General features: G+C 47.9%; 1 protein-coding gene across 4 annotated transcripts in view; it reads left to right on the top strand.

The window, feature by feature from the left end:
- The window catches only part of TTC28 (tetratricopeptide repeat domain 28), a 99,433-nt gene extending 81,972 nt beyond the window's left edge, over positions 1-17,461 (top strand). For 3 of the 4 annotated variants that reach the window (XM_082066263.1, XM_082066265.1, XM_082066266.1), the window contains 10 exons: positions 2,430-2,574; positions 3,268-3,447; positions 3,920-4,640; positions 5,688-5,812; positions 6,830-7,061; positions 7,501-7,577; positions 9,629-9,652; positions 10,481-10,610; positions 11,371-11,478; positions 11,983-17,461. In XM_082066263.1, coding sequence (XP_081922389.1) covers positions 2,430-2,574; positions 3,268-3,447; positions 3,920-4,640; positions 5,688-5,812; positions 6,830-7,061; positions 7,501-7,577; positions 9,629-9,652; positions 10,481-10,610; positions 11,371-11,478; positions 11,983-13,607 — 3,367 coding nt within the window. In that variant the 3' untranslated portion in view covers positions 13,608-17,461. The remainder of the gene's footprint in view (positions 1-2,429; positions 2,575-3,267; positions 3,448-3,919; positions 4,641-5,687; positions 5,813-6,829; positions 7,062-7,500; positions 7,578-9,628; positions 9,653-10,480; positions 10,611-11,370; positions 11,479-11,982) is intronic. The other variant, XM_082066264.1, reaches the window with a different exon arrangement.
- The last annotated feature ends 557 nt before the right edge of the window (positions 17,462-18,018 follow it).

Raw genomic sequence — 18,018 nt, 5'->3', positions numbered from 1 at the left:
GAGATCCTCAAGGGAGTTTGCATGGCTTGGGGCCAGTGCAAGCTCCCTCACGCGCAGGAATTGCACATGCTGTTAAGGTCCCATGTTAGAAAAGGAGGCCCTGGAGATGGAGGGACTGTTTGGAGCCATCCAGTCTACATGTCTGGTGACAGGCAGGTGACTGAAAGGAAGCCCTTGGTTTGGGGCGGGTGCCTTCTGGCTGCTGTCATCAGGTAACCTGGCTTTTAAGCAGAGAATAATATGATATTTTGGCAGTTCTGCTTAGAAAAACAAAAATGTGGGGGTTTGGCAGTTGACTTAGGGAACTTCTGAGAAGAAATGGATGTTGGAGAAGAAAGAAGCACTGAAGGGGTTCTGCAAGGATCCCAGTACTGGCCATCGCTGTGGGTGATACAGCCCCCCAAGATAGTCTTATTTGCTCATGTCTTATGCAGCTTCTATTTTCTCTGCTCCTGGCCCAGGACAAGCGAGATCTTTGGAAGGCGGATGGAACGCAGTGGCTGCAGAGTCTCTTGTCTGTCTGGTTCTCTACCATACAGGGTGCAGCGCTGGAGCTGCCCAAGTACAGACCACACAGGCAGAGAGCGCTGGGTGGTCTGCGGGTTTTGTGCAGCCACTGGTGGGTTCTGGAGATAATTGCGGGTCCTTGAAAGCATCCACAGGGAGCTCATATCTGAATGTTTTCTGGAGCTCCTCACAGCTTGGCTTTGTGAGTGTGTCGAGGCCCTGAACATGGATTTGGGGCCGCCTCTCTAGGAAGGGTCTTTCTGAGGAGGGCTTGCAGTGTGATGGGGCTGATGGATGTCCCTTGTCCTGAGCCTGCCGTACCACCACAGCAGTGTCTGATTGCCAGCCCTCCAGAAGGGCTCTGTTTGGTCATGAGCAGTATTTGACTTGTCCAGAGCCCTAATGAGGGCCAAGGCAGGCTCTGTGCTGATTGTGGTTTGAACCCTCCTCCCTGTCCGGGCCCGGCCACCTTCACCCGCTGCCGGCAGAGCCTGTGGGGCTGGTGGTGGGACCTGTCAGTCTGAGCTCAAGGCTTGCATGACACCAGTCCCTGCCCCTTTCTCTGAGGCTGTCATGGGATCATTGTTTTGTGCATCTCCTGGACAAAGGCTGGAAGCAGAGGTGATGCTGGTGTATGCAGGCACATTTGTGCTGTTCCCTCTGCTTGCTGCAGCTCAGGCTGCCTTATAGAAAGGGTTGTAAATAAAGCAACCCTGCGGAGTCTGCGCAGAGGTTTCCAAATAAGCAATTTTACTGTTCCAGAAATCAGGGGACCCCTCTACATTGTGAGAGAAAGGTAGAAGTGATCAGTGCAGCACCCCAGAGACCAGCACTCTGTAGAAGGGGCATTTGGCCAAAAGACTCAAAAGTCTCCCTCTTGTCACACTGAAATCACCGGGACTGGGATGCCTGACGAGCCACCTGGGAGCTGTTTGTTTGCCCTGGTTTGGGCAGAAAGGGAGTGGGCTGGCCAGGGCTGCAGCTCTGCTCTGCTGCAACAAGAGATCCTCCCCCTATGGATTTTCTTACTCTTTGTGTACACAAACACACAGGCAAGAGATGGAAAGATTTATGATACTCCCTTGGTTTTGTTCTAATCAAAAGCAATCCTAGTGGTGAAGAAATAAATCTAGAGCTGCTTGGCTGTGAAACCAAGATGAAGGAGGCTCTGCTGATTAGAGTAATCAAGCCCCTATTCTCTGCAATAAATTAGCACGTTAAAATCGCTTCATACAGCAGGTGAGGCTGGCGAGTGCCACCTGCTGACAAAGAGCTACTTCTTGGGAAGGCCAGGGCTGGTGTGCTAGGACTAAAGCTCTTGGTGCTCCCTGGTTCCTGGATAAGCGGTGGGGTATCCCTGCCCTTCTAAACTGGTTGGTAGGGCAGAATACACTAGAGAGACGTGCTTGAAGCACAGGGTTCAGGGCACTAGAAATGCATGAGACTGGGAAAGCACAGTTTTTATTTCCTCATCTAATTTTAAAATCTGTGCTACATAAAATGCGGCAATGTCTGAGCACTGCAAAGCGTGCTTGGCTCAGTCAGCTGCAGCGGCGCCGGGCAGAGGGTCCGGAGGGGAGTGCGTGGTGCTGTGTCCATGCTGATCCTGCAGTGAACTTGGGGTTGTGCCGGTCACCTCGTCCCGTGTCAGCAGCTCTGAGTGGTGGCAGCGAACTCGGACTTTGACAAGAACCTCTGCAATGGAGAGTGCGGGCAGCTGGACACCAGGCTTCCATTTGCATTCTTGAATTACTCCTGGAGGCCTGTAAGATGTAAATTCCTCGTTGTTTTGGGGCAAGAGTGGTGGCGTTGTTCCTCCTTTAGAGAGTAGGTTTTAGACATGATGAAAGCTGGGTCTGGAGACTGGTTGTGGCAACTGAGGAAGGAAATTTTCTGACCTCTTGCTTGCCTTTTGCCCACAGGAGCTGTCAGAGCATGACCAGTCTGTTCAGCAGCACCGTGTCTCCTGTTAAGGATGGAACATCGTCTCTTCCAAGGAGACAGGCTTCCTTCACCAAACCCCCACTCCGCGCACTCTACGACTTGCTGATAGGACCTATGGAAGGAGTAAGCCTTTGGCACTGACAAACGTAGAGATTCACTTACCAAACTCGGTGTTGGAAAGCAAGAAGAGGCAGCTTAGGGATTGTATGTGAAGCGTGGTGGTTTTGACCTGGTCTTCCCAGGTAGTGAGACTGGGTGTGTTGGGAGGTGGAAACAAGGGATGTTGCTGTTGATACCACTTCAGTCAGCTGCCAATGTTTAATGCTTCTGATGAACTAAAGCAGGAAGCCTATCTGTAATTCACTAATATTAATTGGCAAACTTGGCAGCTCCATCTGGGGATGGATAGGTCTGGGAGATAGAAAAGCAGCACTGGGAGCCCAGCAGCACCACCCTGCACCTCCTGCTGCCGGGCTAGCAGCCAGACAGGCTGGGCCTGGCTCTGGGCCTTACTCCTTCTCCATCCCGGGACTGGGGCTGCTTGGGTGCCTGGCAACCATGGGGTTGATGAGGGTGTCCCAGCACCTGGCCCATTCGGGCCGTGCTCTGCAGCATGATGCTGTGCAGGGCTCGGCTGCCAGCGCGATGTGGGGGCACAGGCCCGGTGTCTCCCGGGCAGGGATCCTTGTGTGATAGATCCTTGTCTCTGTCCTGCAGTGAACACTGCAAAGTTGGCTTGCCTGATGCTTGGAAGGTGCAGGCTGGGGCGCTGATGGAGTGAAAGAGTTGAACTGATTCTCTCTCTCTTCTTTTCAGGGTTTGATGCATTCCAGTGGGCCTGTTGGCCGCCATCGCCAGCTGATACTGGTTCTGGAGGGAGAACTGTACCTCATTCCTTTTGCTCTCCTGAAGGGCAGCTCCTCCAATGAGTACCTCTATGAGCGCTTCAGCCTCATTGCGGTGCCATCCATCCAGTCGCTGAATCCCAGCTCCAAGGTCTGACATTGCCTTAGAAAACCTCTTTCATAAAACCTGTCCTGTGCAGTGCAGTTCCTGTACATGCTGGAATAGGAGCAGCTCTGTCCTGCTGTGCCAGATGAAAGAATAGAAACCACAAATGTACCCCCTTCCCAGGGCACTCCCAGTTCTCATAAGCACATTGAGCACCACATCTGTGAAGTAGATTCTGATGTAGTTCCTGCAGCATGAAATCCCAGCCCCAGGCGTGCCAGGAAGGACAAGGGGAATGGATCGTTTGGATATCCTCATCTAAAGGACAGTGTGTCCTGGGCTGTGGAACTATATGGCAGGCTGCAGAAGTGTAGGTGTTTGTGATCAATACTGAGCTTCCTTGGAAAGCTGCCTGTCCTGTCACATTCCTCCTGTCTTTGCATTCATTTTAGGATATTTTATTACCAGCACCATAACAACCAGATCTTTGAACTCCATTTTCTCTTTCTCTCTGCAGTCCCATGCGAGGAAGACTACTCCTGCTTACTGCAGTTCTACCTCAATGGCAGCTGTCATAGGAAATCCCAAGCTCCCTTCAGCAGTTATGGACAGGTGGCTGTGGGGGCCTATGCCCTCTGCAGAAGAGGAAGCATATATGGTGTCTGAGTTACTAGGCTGCCAGCCCTTAGTTGGCAATGCAGCAACAAAAGAGAGGGTCATGAGTGCCCTCACCCAGGCAGAATGTGTCCATTTTGCAACCCACGTCTCCTGGAAATTGGCTGCTTTGGTCCTGACACCCAACTCTGACAGCAATCCAGCCAGCAGCAAGAGTTCTTTTGGGAACACGTACACAATCCCAGAATCCCTTCGGATGCAGGATGATGCCAGTGATGTGGAGAGCATCTCAGACTGCCCTCCTCTTCAGGAGTTTCTGCTTACAGCAGCTGATGTCCTGGATCTGCGACTTCCTGTCAAGTTAGTGGTTCTTGGCTCTTACCAAGAATCCAGCAGCAAAGTCACTGCTGATGGAGTGATTGGCTTGACAAGAGCATTCCTGGCTGCTGGGGCTCAGTGTGTCCTGGTGTCACTCTGGCCTGTTCCTGTGGCTGCTTCCAAGATGTTTGTGCATGCCTTCTATTCCTCCCTCTTGAATGGGATGAAAGCCAGCGCAGCCCTTGGGGAAGCAATGAAGACTGTGCAGAGCAGCAAGCAGTTCTCCCATCCGTCCAACTGGGCAGGTAGGAAGAATCTGTTTTTTAATAAACAGACAGGGTTTCCAAGAGGCACTCCTGTTCCAAATTGCTTGAGTTAAGCACGGAGTGGCGCTGGCAAGTGGCTGGGAGTAGCGTGTGCCCTGTGCTCTCCCAGAATTCAGAGCCTGATTCAGCTGAGTGTGGTTGAGTATCGGTGTCATGGAAAACATCAGTATTTCACTTTGTAGATATAACTTAATTGTGAGGTGAAGTGTGTTTCCTTACAATTGTTTCATGACTGGAAAGAAATAATGTCCAATGCAATAACTCATTCCCTGACTTTAGGTTACAATCCACAGTTGAGTTTGTATTTTATTTTCCTTCCAAGATTTTTCTGTCTCAAAGGGAAGAGCATTAAGAAAATCTAAGTGACAGCTTCCTAGGCAAAAGAGAGTGACCGTGGGCATGGGCACTTGGTGTTGCCACCAGGTAGAGGCTTCTGTTGGTGCTGCCCCTTCAGTGGTGTGTAAACAAGTTCATTACACACAGTCACCGACTTTCACCTTGAACTCTTGATGGTGTCTCGGACAGAGTACCAGAGCAAGGACGGCGGCTGTGTACCTCAATGATGAGAAGGGGCAGGCAGAGCTCCTTGTGCCGACGTCTGGAGAATCTGGCCTTTAGACGGTGCATGAGCCAGGACAGGTTTCTGATTGAGACAGGGAAAGCTCTCCGTTTTGTGAGTTTTGTTTCTGCAAGCACTGTTCAGCATCTATCGATTTCTGCTGCTGTAAAGGAGATGTGGAGCATGCTAGGACAAGTTTAGCTGCAATACAGTGTTTTTCTACTTGCTTGAACAGAAAACACTTGATTTAATAGAGGAGGACAGTAAGAAGCGTCTAGAAGTTTTCTGGAAGTTTATTTTGTGGGACTGGACAGCGAGTGGGCAGCTGCTCTGGGAAAAATAATGTATCTGCAGGGCACAGTAAACCGCCATCCCATTAGACCGAGAGGGCAGAGGATATTTGCTGCTGTTTTGAACATTTTTTGTAACAAAAGGAGATTGATCATCTCTTATTCTGGATCCTGCAGGCTTCATGCTTATTGGGAGTGATATGAAGCTGAACAGCCCTTCTTCGCTAGTGGGACAGGCCCTGACTGAGATTCTGCAACACCCTGAGAGGGCACGAGACGCTCTGCGGGTCCTGCTGCATCTGGTAAGAGAAAGGAATCACTGCCACGGGGAGGGACATTGCAGCCCGTGCGGTTGTGAGATGATGTTACCTGTGGGTATTCATCGGTAAATGATGTATGAGATGAGAAACACACTGGAATATACACCTTCAACCCTTCTCCCTTATCATAAGGTGGTCTCTGGTGGAAACTCTGGGTCAGTATGAAAAGACCGGAACACCTGCGGGAGTGTCCAGAGCAAAAAGAGGCAAAGTGAGCGAAGCCTTACATAGTATTGTTGCAAAATCCTCCCTTAGCTGTTGAATTGGGTCTCTGCTTTAAAAATAAGGTAATCATTGGGGTTAATTGTTTCTACAAGAAAATAGCTGTGAACATTGCAGCCATGGAGATGCAGAGTGCAGCGACTGCTGTCTCTGTGCACGCTTGGAAGACAAGAGGCACTTTTGTCCCAGTGTGTGCCAGTAACCTGTTGTGGGGAGCAGCAGAACTGAAGCCAAACTGCCAGCTGGCGAGAATTATCTCATGACTTTTCATACTTTGCTTTCTGATGTATCTTCTGTGGTCCCACAGGAATGTGGTGTATCCATAGCATGACAGAAACCTGTGAATATTGCTACTCATGCCAGTTGCTGGGTTTTGCGATGCACAGCTCTCTTTGCCCTTCACCATGTAGCCACAGACTCCTGCCTGGTAATACACAGTGTGCGCAAGAGCCTGGAGCCTGACCACATGTCACCTTTTGCGGAGAAATGCAGCTGCCAGGCTTATAGCAAACTGTCACCATCAAACTGGTGCTTAGTTTCCTGTGGCATTGCTTTCCTCAGTATCCAAGAGAATGTTAGTATCGCAATGATTTTAGAGCTGTGAGTGCCGAGTTACCAGAGCTGCTGTTTTCAAGAGCACTAACATCCTGCTGTGTAAGATGGGCCACGTTCAGCGCTGGTTTGCATCTCTCAACCTGCTGTTCCTACCTCTTCGCTGTGTAAAGAGAGGCAGTTAGTAAAAATCTCTTCTAAAATACTGCTGTACTTTCCCTAAAGGTGGAGAAATCATTGCAGCGAATCCAGAATGGGCAGCACAACTCCATGTACACCTCCCAACAGAGCGTGGAGAATAAAGTTGGTGGCATTCCCGGCTGGCAGGCACTGCTCACTGCGGTTGGATTTCGGTTGGACCCTCCCGCCAGCGGCCTCCCAGCAGCCGTGTTCTTCCCTACGTCAGACCCTGGGGACCGGCTGCAGCAGTGCAGCACCACCATCCAGTCCCTGCTGGGTAAGCAGCAGAACCACGAGCTCTGTCCTCATCTGTCCCACCAGACATTGGCCTTTCCCTGCCTTGCTTTGGTGCAAGCCTGTAAAATGGTAATGTTTGATATCAATGAAATAAAAGTATTTAACAGGAAAGATGTTCTGGAAGTAAATGTTTATGAAAAGTTTGTCATAGATGGGATAGTTTTCTACTGGGTCCAGTATCTGAGAAGCGTGACGTGACTCTTGGCTTTCTCTCAGCTCTCAGTCAGAAAATGTATAATCACATGCAAAGTGGGAAAATCTTTTGCTTTCTGGAAATTGCTGCTGCTTCCAGAACTATTCAGTGATGTGGGGGAGAGGTTTTAGGAATTCACTGAGTTTGTGTTCTGTTCAGGTTGTTCCATTTCTAGCAGTCAAAAAACAGATACTGAACAGTCCCTGTTCCTGCTGATGTTTTTCAGGTTTGCCTAACCCTGCACTTCAGGCACTTTGTAAACTTATCACAGCTTCAGAAACAGGAGAGCAGCTTATCAACAGGGTGAGTTGGGAGGTTTTCCTCCAGTCCCAGTTTCTACATGGTTCTTCCCAGGTCACTACATTCAGAAATGCACAGAATGATGTATGCCCTGGTTTATCAACCCAGAGCTTGCTAGGAGACTTCAGGATTGAAACTCTAAACTTGCCTGTTTGTGTGAATGAAAGCGTGTGTCCAGAAGAGAAAATGCAGGTATGTTACTGGGCTGCATGGTCTTGGGTCTCCCTGTTCAGTAACAGAAGTGAAAACACAATACCTACTACAGTGAGGGGGAAGCAAAATAAGGGAATGCGTGTCAGAAGCACTAATTGCTATTTGGCCATCCTGCCCAGGGCCCACATTGGCTGATCTTTGTCCACTGTAATTACCCAGGTCCCAGTGTGACTTTGGGCAATGCAGGGTCTCAGAGAACTTAAGGAGCCTGTGCTTGTCCTGGCATGTGAGCTCATAGCTCTGCTGACAGGACTCATGGTCATTCAGAGACAGGCAGTGCTGCCTGTGGGACCCCTCCCTGCTCCCCCCAGTCTCCTCACGTTCCTCCCTCTCCCCAGCCTTTCCAGCATGCCCAGCCTAACCTGACGTCTCTCTGTGCACCAGCCTGGCTGGCTTTCCATTACATGTTTCCTACTGTCCTGATTGCTCCTCTAATGAGGTTTATCTTGATCATTTGCCTGCTTTAGTAAATGAACACACTGCACGTAGTGAATGGGCATACAGCTCACTTTCTTTTCCCCTTTTCCCTTGCAAAAGTGTTCCAGGGCAGATGGATGATCTCTGTGGAGCTTCAGAGGGCTTCCCTTCATTCTGTCATGTTGAGTCTCCACACAAAATGCACAATCAGGCCCATTTTGTTATTACCCACTAAGAAGCCTGCTTTGTCAATCCACTAGACTGAGTCAGCGTCAAGGAAAGAGTTTCTTGTTATGATCTATGGCAGTGTGTGAGATATTTCTAATGGCTTGTCTTTTATGGCATTTGGCTTCCTTGCCCTGGCTCTTTTGTCAGTGCCTGAGACGAGGGTTGCTTTTTCCTCATTGCCACCAGAGGGAGGTCCTGAGTAGAAGGGATGTGATGAGCAGAAGACAACATTCCAGTAGACCAGAATGTGCTACAGTGTCTATGAGATTATGTCACAGTTGTCTTCTTGCCTCAGATAATTAAGTCACCCAAGAGAAAACATTCATACAGCTGTACACAACTAATAAAAGATACACTCACCATTTCTTCAGCTGCCCCATGCAATAAATACAGGCAGGGGTATTGCATTGTTTTTGCAAATGTTCTTCCAGAGCTAAACCCCAGGCAAAATTTCCTTTTGCACAAGAGTTCATCCAGTTACAAGTCAGGGGTTTCAACTTAGCTCTCTCTTCCTCTGTGGTCACTTGCTTTTTCCACCTCCTTCCTCTCAGCCATTCAGTTGGTGAGCAGCTGAGGCTCTGCCTGTCCAAAAGGAGAGAAGACTTAGTTCAAAACTGGAGCATAATGACTGATAGTTGTCAGTGGGTGTTGCTTACTGTCTGTCTCGTGTGGGTTATGAGTGTCAGAAGGGAGCAGGTGCTCTTGACGTGAGTGGAGCAGTAAGACAGGGAGCCTGATCCTTTGCTCTGGATAGAAAATGGGGTTTTTTTAGTGCAAAACAGAAGGCAGGAACCACAAAAGAGGGAATTTCAGCAGTACCACGTGTGCAAGGAAAAGTTAGGGATTGCTGACTGCTTTAAGTGCCAGTGATGCCTCCCAGAGGAAACAAGAGAAGGGCTTGTTTTGTGTTCAGCCTTCTGCCAGAATGTGGGTTGGTCTGAGGTGATGGTCATGAGCTGGGCACTCCCATGTTCCAGCTGTTCCATGCTGTTGGGCTCCTAATGCGCAGCTCAGGGCATTTCCATTGCTCCCTCCTTGCTCTGGATGGAGTATCTTGCAGTCAGGATACTGGTTTGCGCATGGACGTGTCACTGCAGGGTCCCCTGTCACAGGCGGTTTGTAGCACAGAGTAACTTGTGTTCTTTCTTTCTTTGTTTTCTCCTCTCTTTTCCTTTCTTGTTATCTGCTGCCCGAAGGCTGTTAAAAATATGGTGGGAATGGTGAGTATTACGCGCCCTGGGGAATGACACTGCTGTGCAGGATGAAATGCTGTGGTCACTGCAGGCCCGTGTCCCTGCGCTGCAGAGTGGTGTCTTCAAGCCGCTTTCAGGCCTGGAATTTGCTCCATAGTGCTCCTATGGAAAAAGGACCGTGTAAGCTGGTGTGGGTTCTAAGAGATGGGTGGTCCTGAGTTTAGCTGGTCCCTGATAAATGGCTTTCCATCCTTCCTGCCCTGGCTGTGTTTTGGAATTACATGGGATCCTTGCACCTTAATTTGTGTCAGATCTTCATAAACTTATTTTTTTCTCTACTTTGCTACTCCTGTCCCTTGGGCACAGTTGAGAAACTTCTTTCCTGGAGGCCATGGAGTTATTGGGAAAGTCTTCCATGGTTTCATATGACTTGTTCTGCCCAGTTAAATGCTGAGAATGAGTTTCTTGGGATTTGCATAAGGAGTATGACTCAGTCATGGAATGGGCTTCTGTGTATTTCTGTGAGCAGCCCCAAAGTATCTCTTTCCCTTTTCTTCCACTTCCCAGATTCTCCTGCTGTGCTTCCTTCTTGCTCAGGTTCCACTGGTCACACCCCAGCCCTCACCCCTGCTCTGTCCACACCTTTGCTGCTGTTCAGCTTTGCCTGTTGTTGCTGTCCCTGGACTGTCCCCCTGCCCAGACCTTTTCATCTCACTGTTCTGTTCAGGAGCAGCAGCCGAGTGTATGAGTGTACAGGGAAAGGGATGTTTGTGGTGCATTTCCTTAACTGTGGCTGTCAGAAAAGCAGTGATGGGATTTGTAAGGAAAGGCTAATGTTTGTGTTGTTATCTTCAGCTGCATCAAGTCCTGGTTCAACTTCAGGCAGGCGAGAAGGAACAAGATTTCTCCTCTGCACCAATCCAGGTTTCCATCAGCGTCCAGCTCTGGAGGCTTCCTGGCTGTCATGAGTTCCTGGCAGCTCTAGGTAGGAAAACACTTCTTACCATTGTCTTCCTGAAACTACTGCAGGTGTCTTGTTTGGTGGCTTGGATGAGATTCAGCCTTGAGATTGGTTTGTCTGGGTGCTGTTTGGTCTTCACATCTCTGGATGTGATCCCTGACTGCTCGGTACCTCTGCCAGTTCACAGGCGCGGAGCTCTTCTGCTCACTGCTTGGCCAGTGGTCAGGGTTGCTTTTTTTTCCTTACTTAGAGTTGGTGGAAGGGCATTGCAGGGAAGAGACAGTGCTACAAAAAAAAACATCTAAGAAAACTGCTTGAGGAGCTCATAAAAGCCAGGCATCATTTTGCACACGCAGTCATTCCCTCATTTGTGAAATTCAGACGCATTTCTGTGAGAAAACTTTGGATTAATGATGAATGGTAGGGGCATGTGGGACACTGTCCCCTGAGATGTGTTTAGTGTATCATTCCCTGACAATTCCAAATAATTCACAACTGAAACAGTACTGACTAGTGCATTTTGTCTGTCAGTTTGGACAGGAGCAATTTGTTTATGTGTACATGTTCACACTCCATAAAGCTCCCAACACCTGCTGGAGAAGGCTGCTAAATAGTAATAAAAACAAACTAACAAACTCTACGTTGTGGGTGGAGAGTCAGAATTCCAGGACACTGCAGGATCTCATATCTTTTTGTTCTGTTTGTGTTCTAAATGAGATCACACTTGTTTAAGACGTTGGATCTTTCTATGAGGTGTGATTTTTTGCACTGTATTCCACTACAGGTTTTGACCTTTGTGAAGTTGGCCAAGAGGAGGTGATTCTGAAAACTGGGAAACAAGCTAATCGGAGGACCATGCACTTTGCTCTGCAGTCCTTGCTGGCGCTTTTTGGTAAAGCTCCTACAGGAGTTTTTGCTCCTATATCATCTGATTATTTGATCAGAATGGCTTCTGTTGAAATCTCGCACTTACCTCCTGCAGGAATCATACATACATCATCACGTGTCATACAGAGATACATTTGCTGCAGCTGTTGGATGATGTTATTTTGATGTGGGAAACAAGCACTAAGACTTGACTGAGGCTAAGGCTGGGAATAGAGTCCAGCAACTGGAGGGTGTATAACTAACTCACCCTTGGTTTTGAGATATACAATCATAAGGAATTAACAGGTTTCATTTAGGATACCCAGACTGCGGTTCCTGCCTGTGTGTTCCTTGGGCTGTGTAAATTTTTTTCTCCACCTAAGTCGCAGTTGGGTTTTTTGAAGTAGCATAGAATCTGAGTGCATGTTTTGTAGCATTTCCTCCTAATTCTGATTAGAACATTACCTGGTTTTGTTTGGTTTTCCTGTGTATCCAGGGACACGTTTGTAATTTCTTTTTTCTTTTTTAGATTCTACAGAGCTGCCTAAGCGCCTCAGCTTGGACAGTTCCTCATCACTAGAGTCACTGGCTTCTGCGCAGTCTATTTCCAACCCGGTGCCTCAGTATCAAAACCCTCCGTTCTCTCCTACTTGTCCAGACAGTGTTGCATCCGATGCCATCTCTGTCTATAGCCTGAGCTCCATTGCTTCTTCCATGAGTTTTGTTTCCAAGCCAGAGAGCACGCCGGAGGGCGTGGGACACAGGGGACGCCAGGACTATGAGAGGCCCAAGAACATCTATCCGCATAGGTCTGCAGCACAGAGCCAGTTGTCACCAGAAACCAGCACTGTAGCCAGCAAAGATGAGGAAGAGTATGAAGGTTTTTCTATAATCAGCAATGAGCCTTTGGCCAGTTACCAAGAAAACACAAACCCAAGATTTTCCCCTGATCACAAACAGACAAAAACTGGTCGGATTGGAGGCATTAAAGAGTCTGTCAACTCCAAAGGGAGCATAAGTACCCCAAATTCTCCCGTTAAAATGACTCTTATTCCCAGTCCAAACTCACCTTTCCAAAAAGTTGGGAAACTTGCAAGTTCTGATACTGGGGAATCTGACCAGTCTAGCACTGAGACTGACAGCACTGTCAAATCCCAGGAGGACAGTAATCCAAAGCTTGATCCGCAAGAGTTGGCCCAAAAAATTCTGGAGGAGACTCAGAGTCACCTCATTGCTGTTGAACGTCTTCAGAGAAGCAGCAGCCAAATAAACAAGAGCAACAACTCAGATGATGGGGCGTCCACCCCAGCAGGCATGTCTGCGTTCAGATGTTCCGAGACCAGTGCGTTCAGTCGGCCCATCAGCTCTACTCAGAAGAATCAATCTTCACCCCTTGCAATTAAACCAAAGCCTCCCACAAGGAGTTCATCCCTCCAGAAAGTGAGTTCTGGCTACAATAGCCCTACGACATCGGAGATGTCAAACAGAGAAGGCACGGGCCAATACAGTGGGCAGCCGTCACCAAGTTGTGATTCACACGGCTCTTTAACTGAGCAGCCTCACTTCAAACTCAAGTACCCCAGCTCTCCCTACAGTGCTCATATTTCTAAATCACCCAGAAATATCTCTCCAAGCTCAGGGCATCAGTCTCCTGCTGGCAGCACTCCATCTCCTGCTCTGTCTTACTCCTCAGCTGGTTCTGCTCGCTCAAGTCCAGCTGATGCTCCAGACATAGACAAATTAAAAATGGCTGCCATAGATGAAAAAGTGCAAGCAATCCACAACTTAAAGATGTTCTGGCAAAGCACTCCCCATCACTCTACTGGCCCAATAAAGATTCTCCGAGGAGCTCCTGGAACAATGACTTCTAAGAAGGATGTCCTCAGCTTGCTCAATTTATCTCCACGGCACAGCAAAGAAGAAAGCGCAGATAAGCTGGAACTAAAGGACCTGTCTATTGAGCAACACCTTGCTTCTCCACAAAAGAACCCTCCAAATGGACACAGGCGCCCTGAAACTACAAATGCAGCGACATCAACTCATTCTGCACCTTCCAGTAGCACTGCAGGAACTGCACGGCCCTTGAGGCTGCCGTCTGGGAACGGTTATAAATTTTTGTCACCGGGAAGATTTTTTCCTTCCTCCAAATGTTGAAATGTCATGAGTACCAGCTGATGACTTACAGTCTTGTGAAAGTATTTGCTTCTGCCCACTTGCCTTTATCAATACAGAACCATTATCTGAGCAGCCGTGGTCGCAGCGCAGTTGGCACCGCGCAGGAGTGTGACAGGCGGCCCTGCCCGCCGCTGCGTGGGCACACGGGCCTCGCACAGACGGGTTTAGTTTCCCTCAATCAGGGCCTTGGCCAGACTCGCTTGATAACAGGGTCTGTGTAACGTTCAGTATTTGCAGCAGCAGGTCCAATGAATCTAGTTGTTCATAAAATACGAGCTTTTAAGCCACCTACTTGTATTTCTTAACAAGCAGTTTTACAGCTGGCTTTTTATACAGAAATTAAACATATCAGGGACTGGAGAGGGAAGTGAGAGGAGGCAGAACTTTCATGTGTACCACAAAGTATGCACAAGTTTCTGCCTGGAGAAGTACAAGCCATTTATTTGATTGCATTCAAAGGCTGACAGAGGGCAAGATAACATACCTCTAGATAGCTCTGCTATGTTAGCCAAACACAAGAAAATGCTGGCAATGAAACTCCATAGCAGTGTGATACTGGCAGTTCTCTTGCATCATTTAGAGTCTGGTGAAACAAGAGGACAGAGGTGCCCCATTCTAAAACCTGCATCTCAGGTAATTCTTTTCTGGAGGGAAACTTTCCAGGTGGTATTTTGCTGGTTGGTCTGCTCACAAAGAATGTTTGGGGCATAATGAGCAAGGTGAGCCTCAGCGTGAGGTAGTGAGCGGTGTCAGAGAGTCAGGCTCTGGTTGTATTGAATGCTCTGATCTTTCTGGCACGCAGCGTTATGATGGTGAGACTTCATCTTGGCAAGTATTTGGGCAGCACAGATGTCTCCTGTCTAAGTGTGCACAGAACAGGGCTACAGAGACAGAATTTCAGAACATTATTTTACAGTTCCACAGTAGGCAGGAATGTGACATCGGTGTGTGTGATTTAGAAATCACTTGACCAAATAAATCCACTGATCCTGTTAAATCATTCCACGTGGCTCATCACGGGCACGTCTGCAAACCTTTCCCCAGCTGTGGAAGCGAGTTTCTTTTGGAGCACGTGTACAGTCTGAGCGATGTCGGTGCGGCCCCAGCACAGAAGTGGGGCAGCAGCAGGGCAGCTGTAGAACCCCTGCGCACTCTGCTCTGTGGAGAAAGGGAACTGAGAGCACCCTGGGGATGTGTCGAGTAAGCTTTCCTAGGCCAGGCGGAGCTTAGCTGTTGTGGATCAAGTTGGAGATTATTTCTTTTAAGTGGCTATTGAATACAGTGATGTAATGGGAATCAAAATGATAATTTACATGCACTGAAAACTGTGGGCATGTGGTAGCGTTAACGCAGCCACAGTGCACACTCTGATCCAAGCAGAGTGTTTCCCAAGCCACGTGCTATGGAGTCGGAGCACTGGATCACCAAGGCTTTTGGTTTCTCTTCTGCACTCCCAGAATTTGCTGAGTGACTGAAGGCTGATCACTTCACCTCTCCGTGCCTCGTCTTCCCTGTCTATCTAATGGGGATAGTAATAATTACCTACCTACCTCACAGAGGTGTTGTGAGGCTTAATTCATTAGGCCCTGAGTTTTGGCTGGATCTTAAGTCAACGTCCAGTCTTACAGCTGGTTACCTGAATGGTGAATGCAGTCAGCTCTGCAAACATCTTAGGGGCATGTTGCTGATGCAGATAATTGTTGCACTTGTCAAGTCTGGATGCTCTTCTTGGAAATATGGATCCGATCATTTATGATTTTCTGAGGGATCTTGGAGGAAAAGCAAGATAGCAGGACAGAGGATTTGATTCTGATATCAGAATATAAAGTTCCTTAGGCTCAGCTTACTCATGGTGCATATATCAAACGCTTACTTTGAGTATGTTCTAGAATACACTGGTTTCAGGAGAATCTTTTCCTTTTTGCCATCGCAAGATATTAAGCACTAAAGGCAAAGAACATAGGGCTGTGTTGCTACAGTCAGCTAACAAGGGATGGGTGATCATAAAAGTTTCAGTGCAGAAAGACAAAAAGAGTAGTTATTCATCTACTCATATTATGCAATGTAGCAAAACAATTGAGTAAATTGTTCAACTCATATGATGCAAGTTATTGTCTGTACTTTACATCTTTCTGTGATGGTTTGGTGCTAGACATCATCTTCTCATCATTTGGCAGGAAAAATGAGAATAGTGGGCCAGAATGAGTCAGTACAGTGTCTGCCCGTGGTGTAGACGGTGATATTGCTGATCATGCAACTTGCTGTGGTCACAAGACTGAGAGACTTCATGTGACCTCAGCTGTTTCTAACCAGCGTAACGACATCCCAGGAACACCCAGGATGGAAGTGGGCAGCTTTTTGTTTATAGCAACAGCAAATACTCCCTGTAGTGCTGCATAACATGCCAGAAATAAGCCTCTTTACTTGTAGTTTACTTCCATAACTAAAGGATCCTTTAATCTGTAGAAGTTCTATATTGCCATTCTGGTACAACCCCTTTCCATGCTGCCAGTACGTTTCGTACTGGCTTAAAGTTTTCAGAAAGATCTAAATGGGGGTGGGAGGTCGTTCTTCTGTTGCTGTTTTTTAAGGGGGGTGGGGGGGAGCATTAGAAACTGGGATGGGTTCAGATGTAGAGGGAGTTCAGTGTTTGGGAAAATTGGTGTTGTATAAATACGGGAGGTGAGTGTCACTAGAACAAGTCCTTTGGGAAACATGTTTCCATCGGCTTGACACCGGGCACTTGCATTGGCTTAATGAGAGCCATGGAGCTGCATGCTTGCTCGTGGCTGGGAGACACTTCACACACCTCGTGCCTCACCCCTCCACCCCCTGAATGAGAAACAAGCCCTTTGTGAGGAAGAAAGTTTTATCAGGTTTGCCCAGTATGTGGAGAAATTCAGGAAATGAAAATAACTTGTTCTCCGTTTGATATTAGAATTCCTTCTGTGGAGTTTAAATGCATTTGTCGTTGTTGTATTTGTGCATGGTACAAGTGACAACACTGCTTAATACAGTGAGCAATAAGAATTAGGTATTATCCACTTTCACATTAAGCCTGCCACATGCAACAATCCCCCAAGACCACAGAACATATTTTAGTTTGGTTTTGCCCAGTTCGTTCTACCGTGTGAGATTACAGACCTTTTATTGACTGTCTTTAGCTCCAACTAAATGGGAACAGTAAACAATCTCTCTGATCAAAATCTAGTTTAATTTGATTTTGTTGGTTAGCCTGCACTCTGGCCTGGTACTGATTTTCCTTCTTTTTAATCATACCTTCCTTAAAGCAGGAAAAAGCATTGAAGGGGTGCTACACCCACATATATCACTTCCTTTCATTAGGTCAGACCTGTTCTGTGACCATCTCTTTCAAGTTGCAGAACAGATGCGGGTGCACAGAAGTATCTGTGAATCTGTTAAGAAACACTGGCAGTTTCAGGCGAGGTGGTAATAATGGGTTTGAGCAGTTTCGGGTTCATTGCATTGCCGTGCTGTCCAGAAAGGCTGCAAATGCGCGTGGAAAACGTGGCCCCTTGGTTGCAGAACTCCTTCCCAAGAGCGTTGGGTGGTAACTCAAAGCACTGTCAGCAAAGACTCTTCCAAGCAGCAGCTCTTTAAGCACTTGCTCTCCTTGTACGCAGTGTTAGCCATGTTTGGCCTATATGGACTTTCTTTGTAAATTAAAACTCTGTTTCCAGACAGCATTAAACTTTTTATATTATGAAATTTACCATGTAAAAAGATTTTCATATTTTTATTGAAATTGCTAAGGCATTTGGCCTTCTTCCTTTGTGATTTCAGTGTCTATTAAAGCATGAGTTGTCTCAGTACTTCAGTCTCTTGGCATAGGATGGTGTTGGGAAGGAATTTGTTAGCACGCTGCTCCCTGTTGCTGGGCTGTTCCTCTGGCCTGTGTCTGAGAAGCGAAGAATTCGTGTGGAAATGTGTGTTCTGTGGCTGCAGAGCCACGCAGCGTGACCGACGTGCGGCAGCTGTGCTCAGCGTCCCTGCGCGAGCGAGGGGGCACCCGGAGCACCCCGCTCTTTGTGTGGCACAACGTAGGTTCGTGTTACAAATAACGATTGGAAATTGCTTTTCCTTTTCCTAGCAGGTGGTGGGAGCAGCGGTGTTTGCTCGCTGTTGTTAGTCATCAGCAAAAGGACACGCAGGGTGCGAAGGACCTTCAGGGGTCGCCCGGTCCCAAACCTGCACGGGGAGAACTGAGTGCTGAAGTTATGGTGGATCTTCCCCATGAAGCTACGATGGATCTTCCCCGTGAAGCTATGGTGGGTCTTCCCCATACTGATGCCAGCTGGAACTTGCAGACTTAAATCTTCCTTCTGCCCCATGCAGAAGGGGACGTTGAGCTGAGGTAGGTGTTGGTGAC

Source organism: Streptopelia decaocto, assembly GCF_964273445.1.
Source record: "Streptopelia decaocto genome assembly, chromosome: 15".
NCBI classification, from domain to species: domain Eukaryota; kingdom Metazoa; phylum Chordata; class Aves; order Columbiformes; family Columbidae; genus Streptopelia; species Streptopelia decaocto.
Note: the sequence above shows the minus strand (reverse complement) of the source record. Positions and strands in the feature narration are given on the sequence as shown.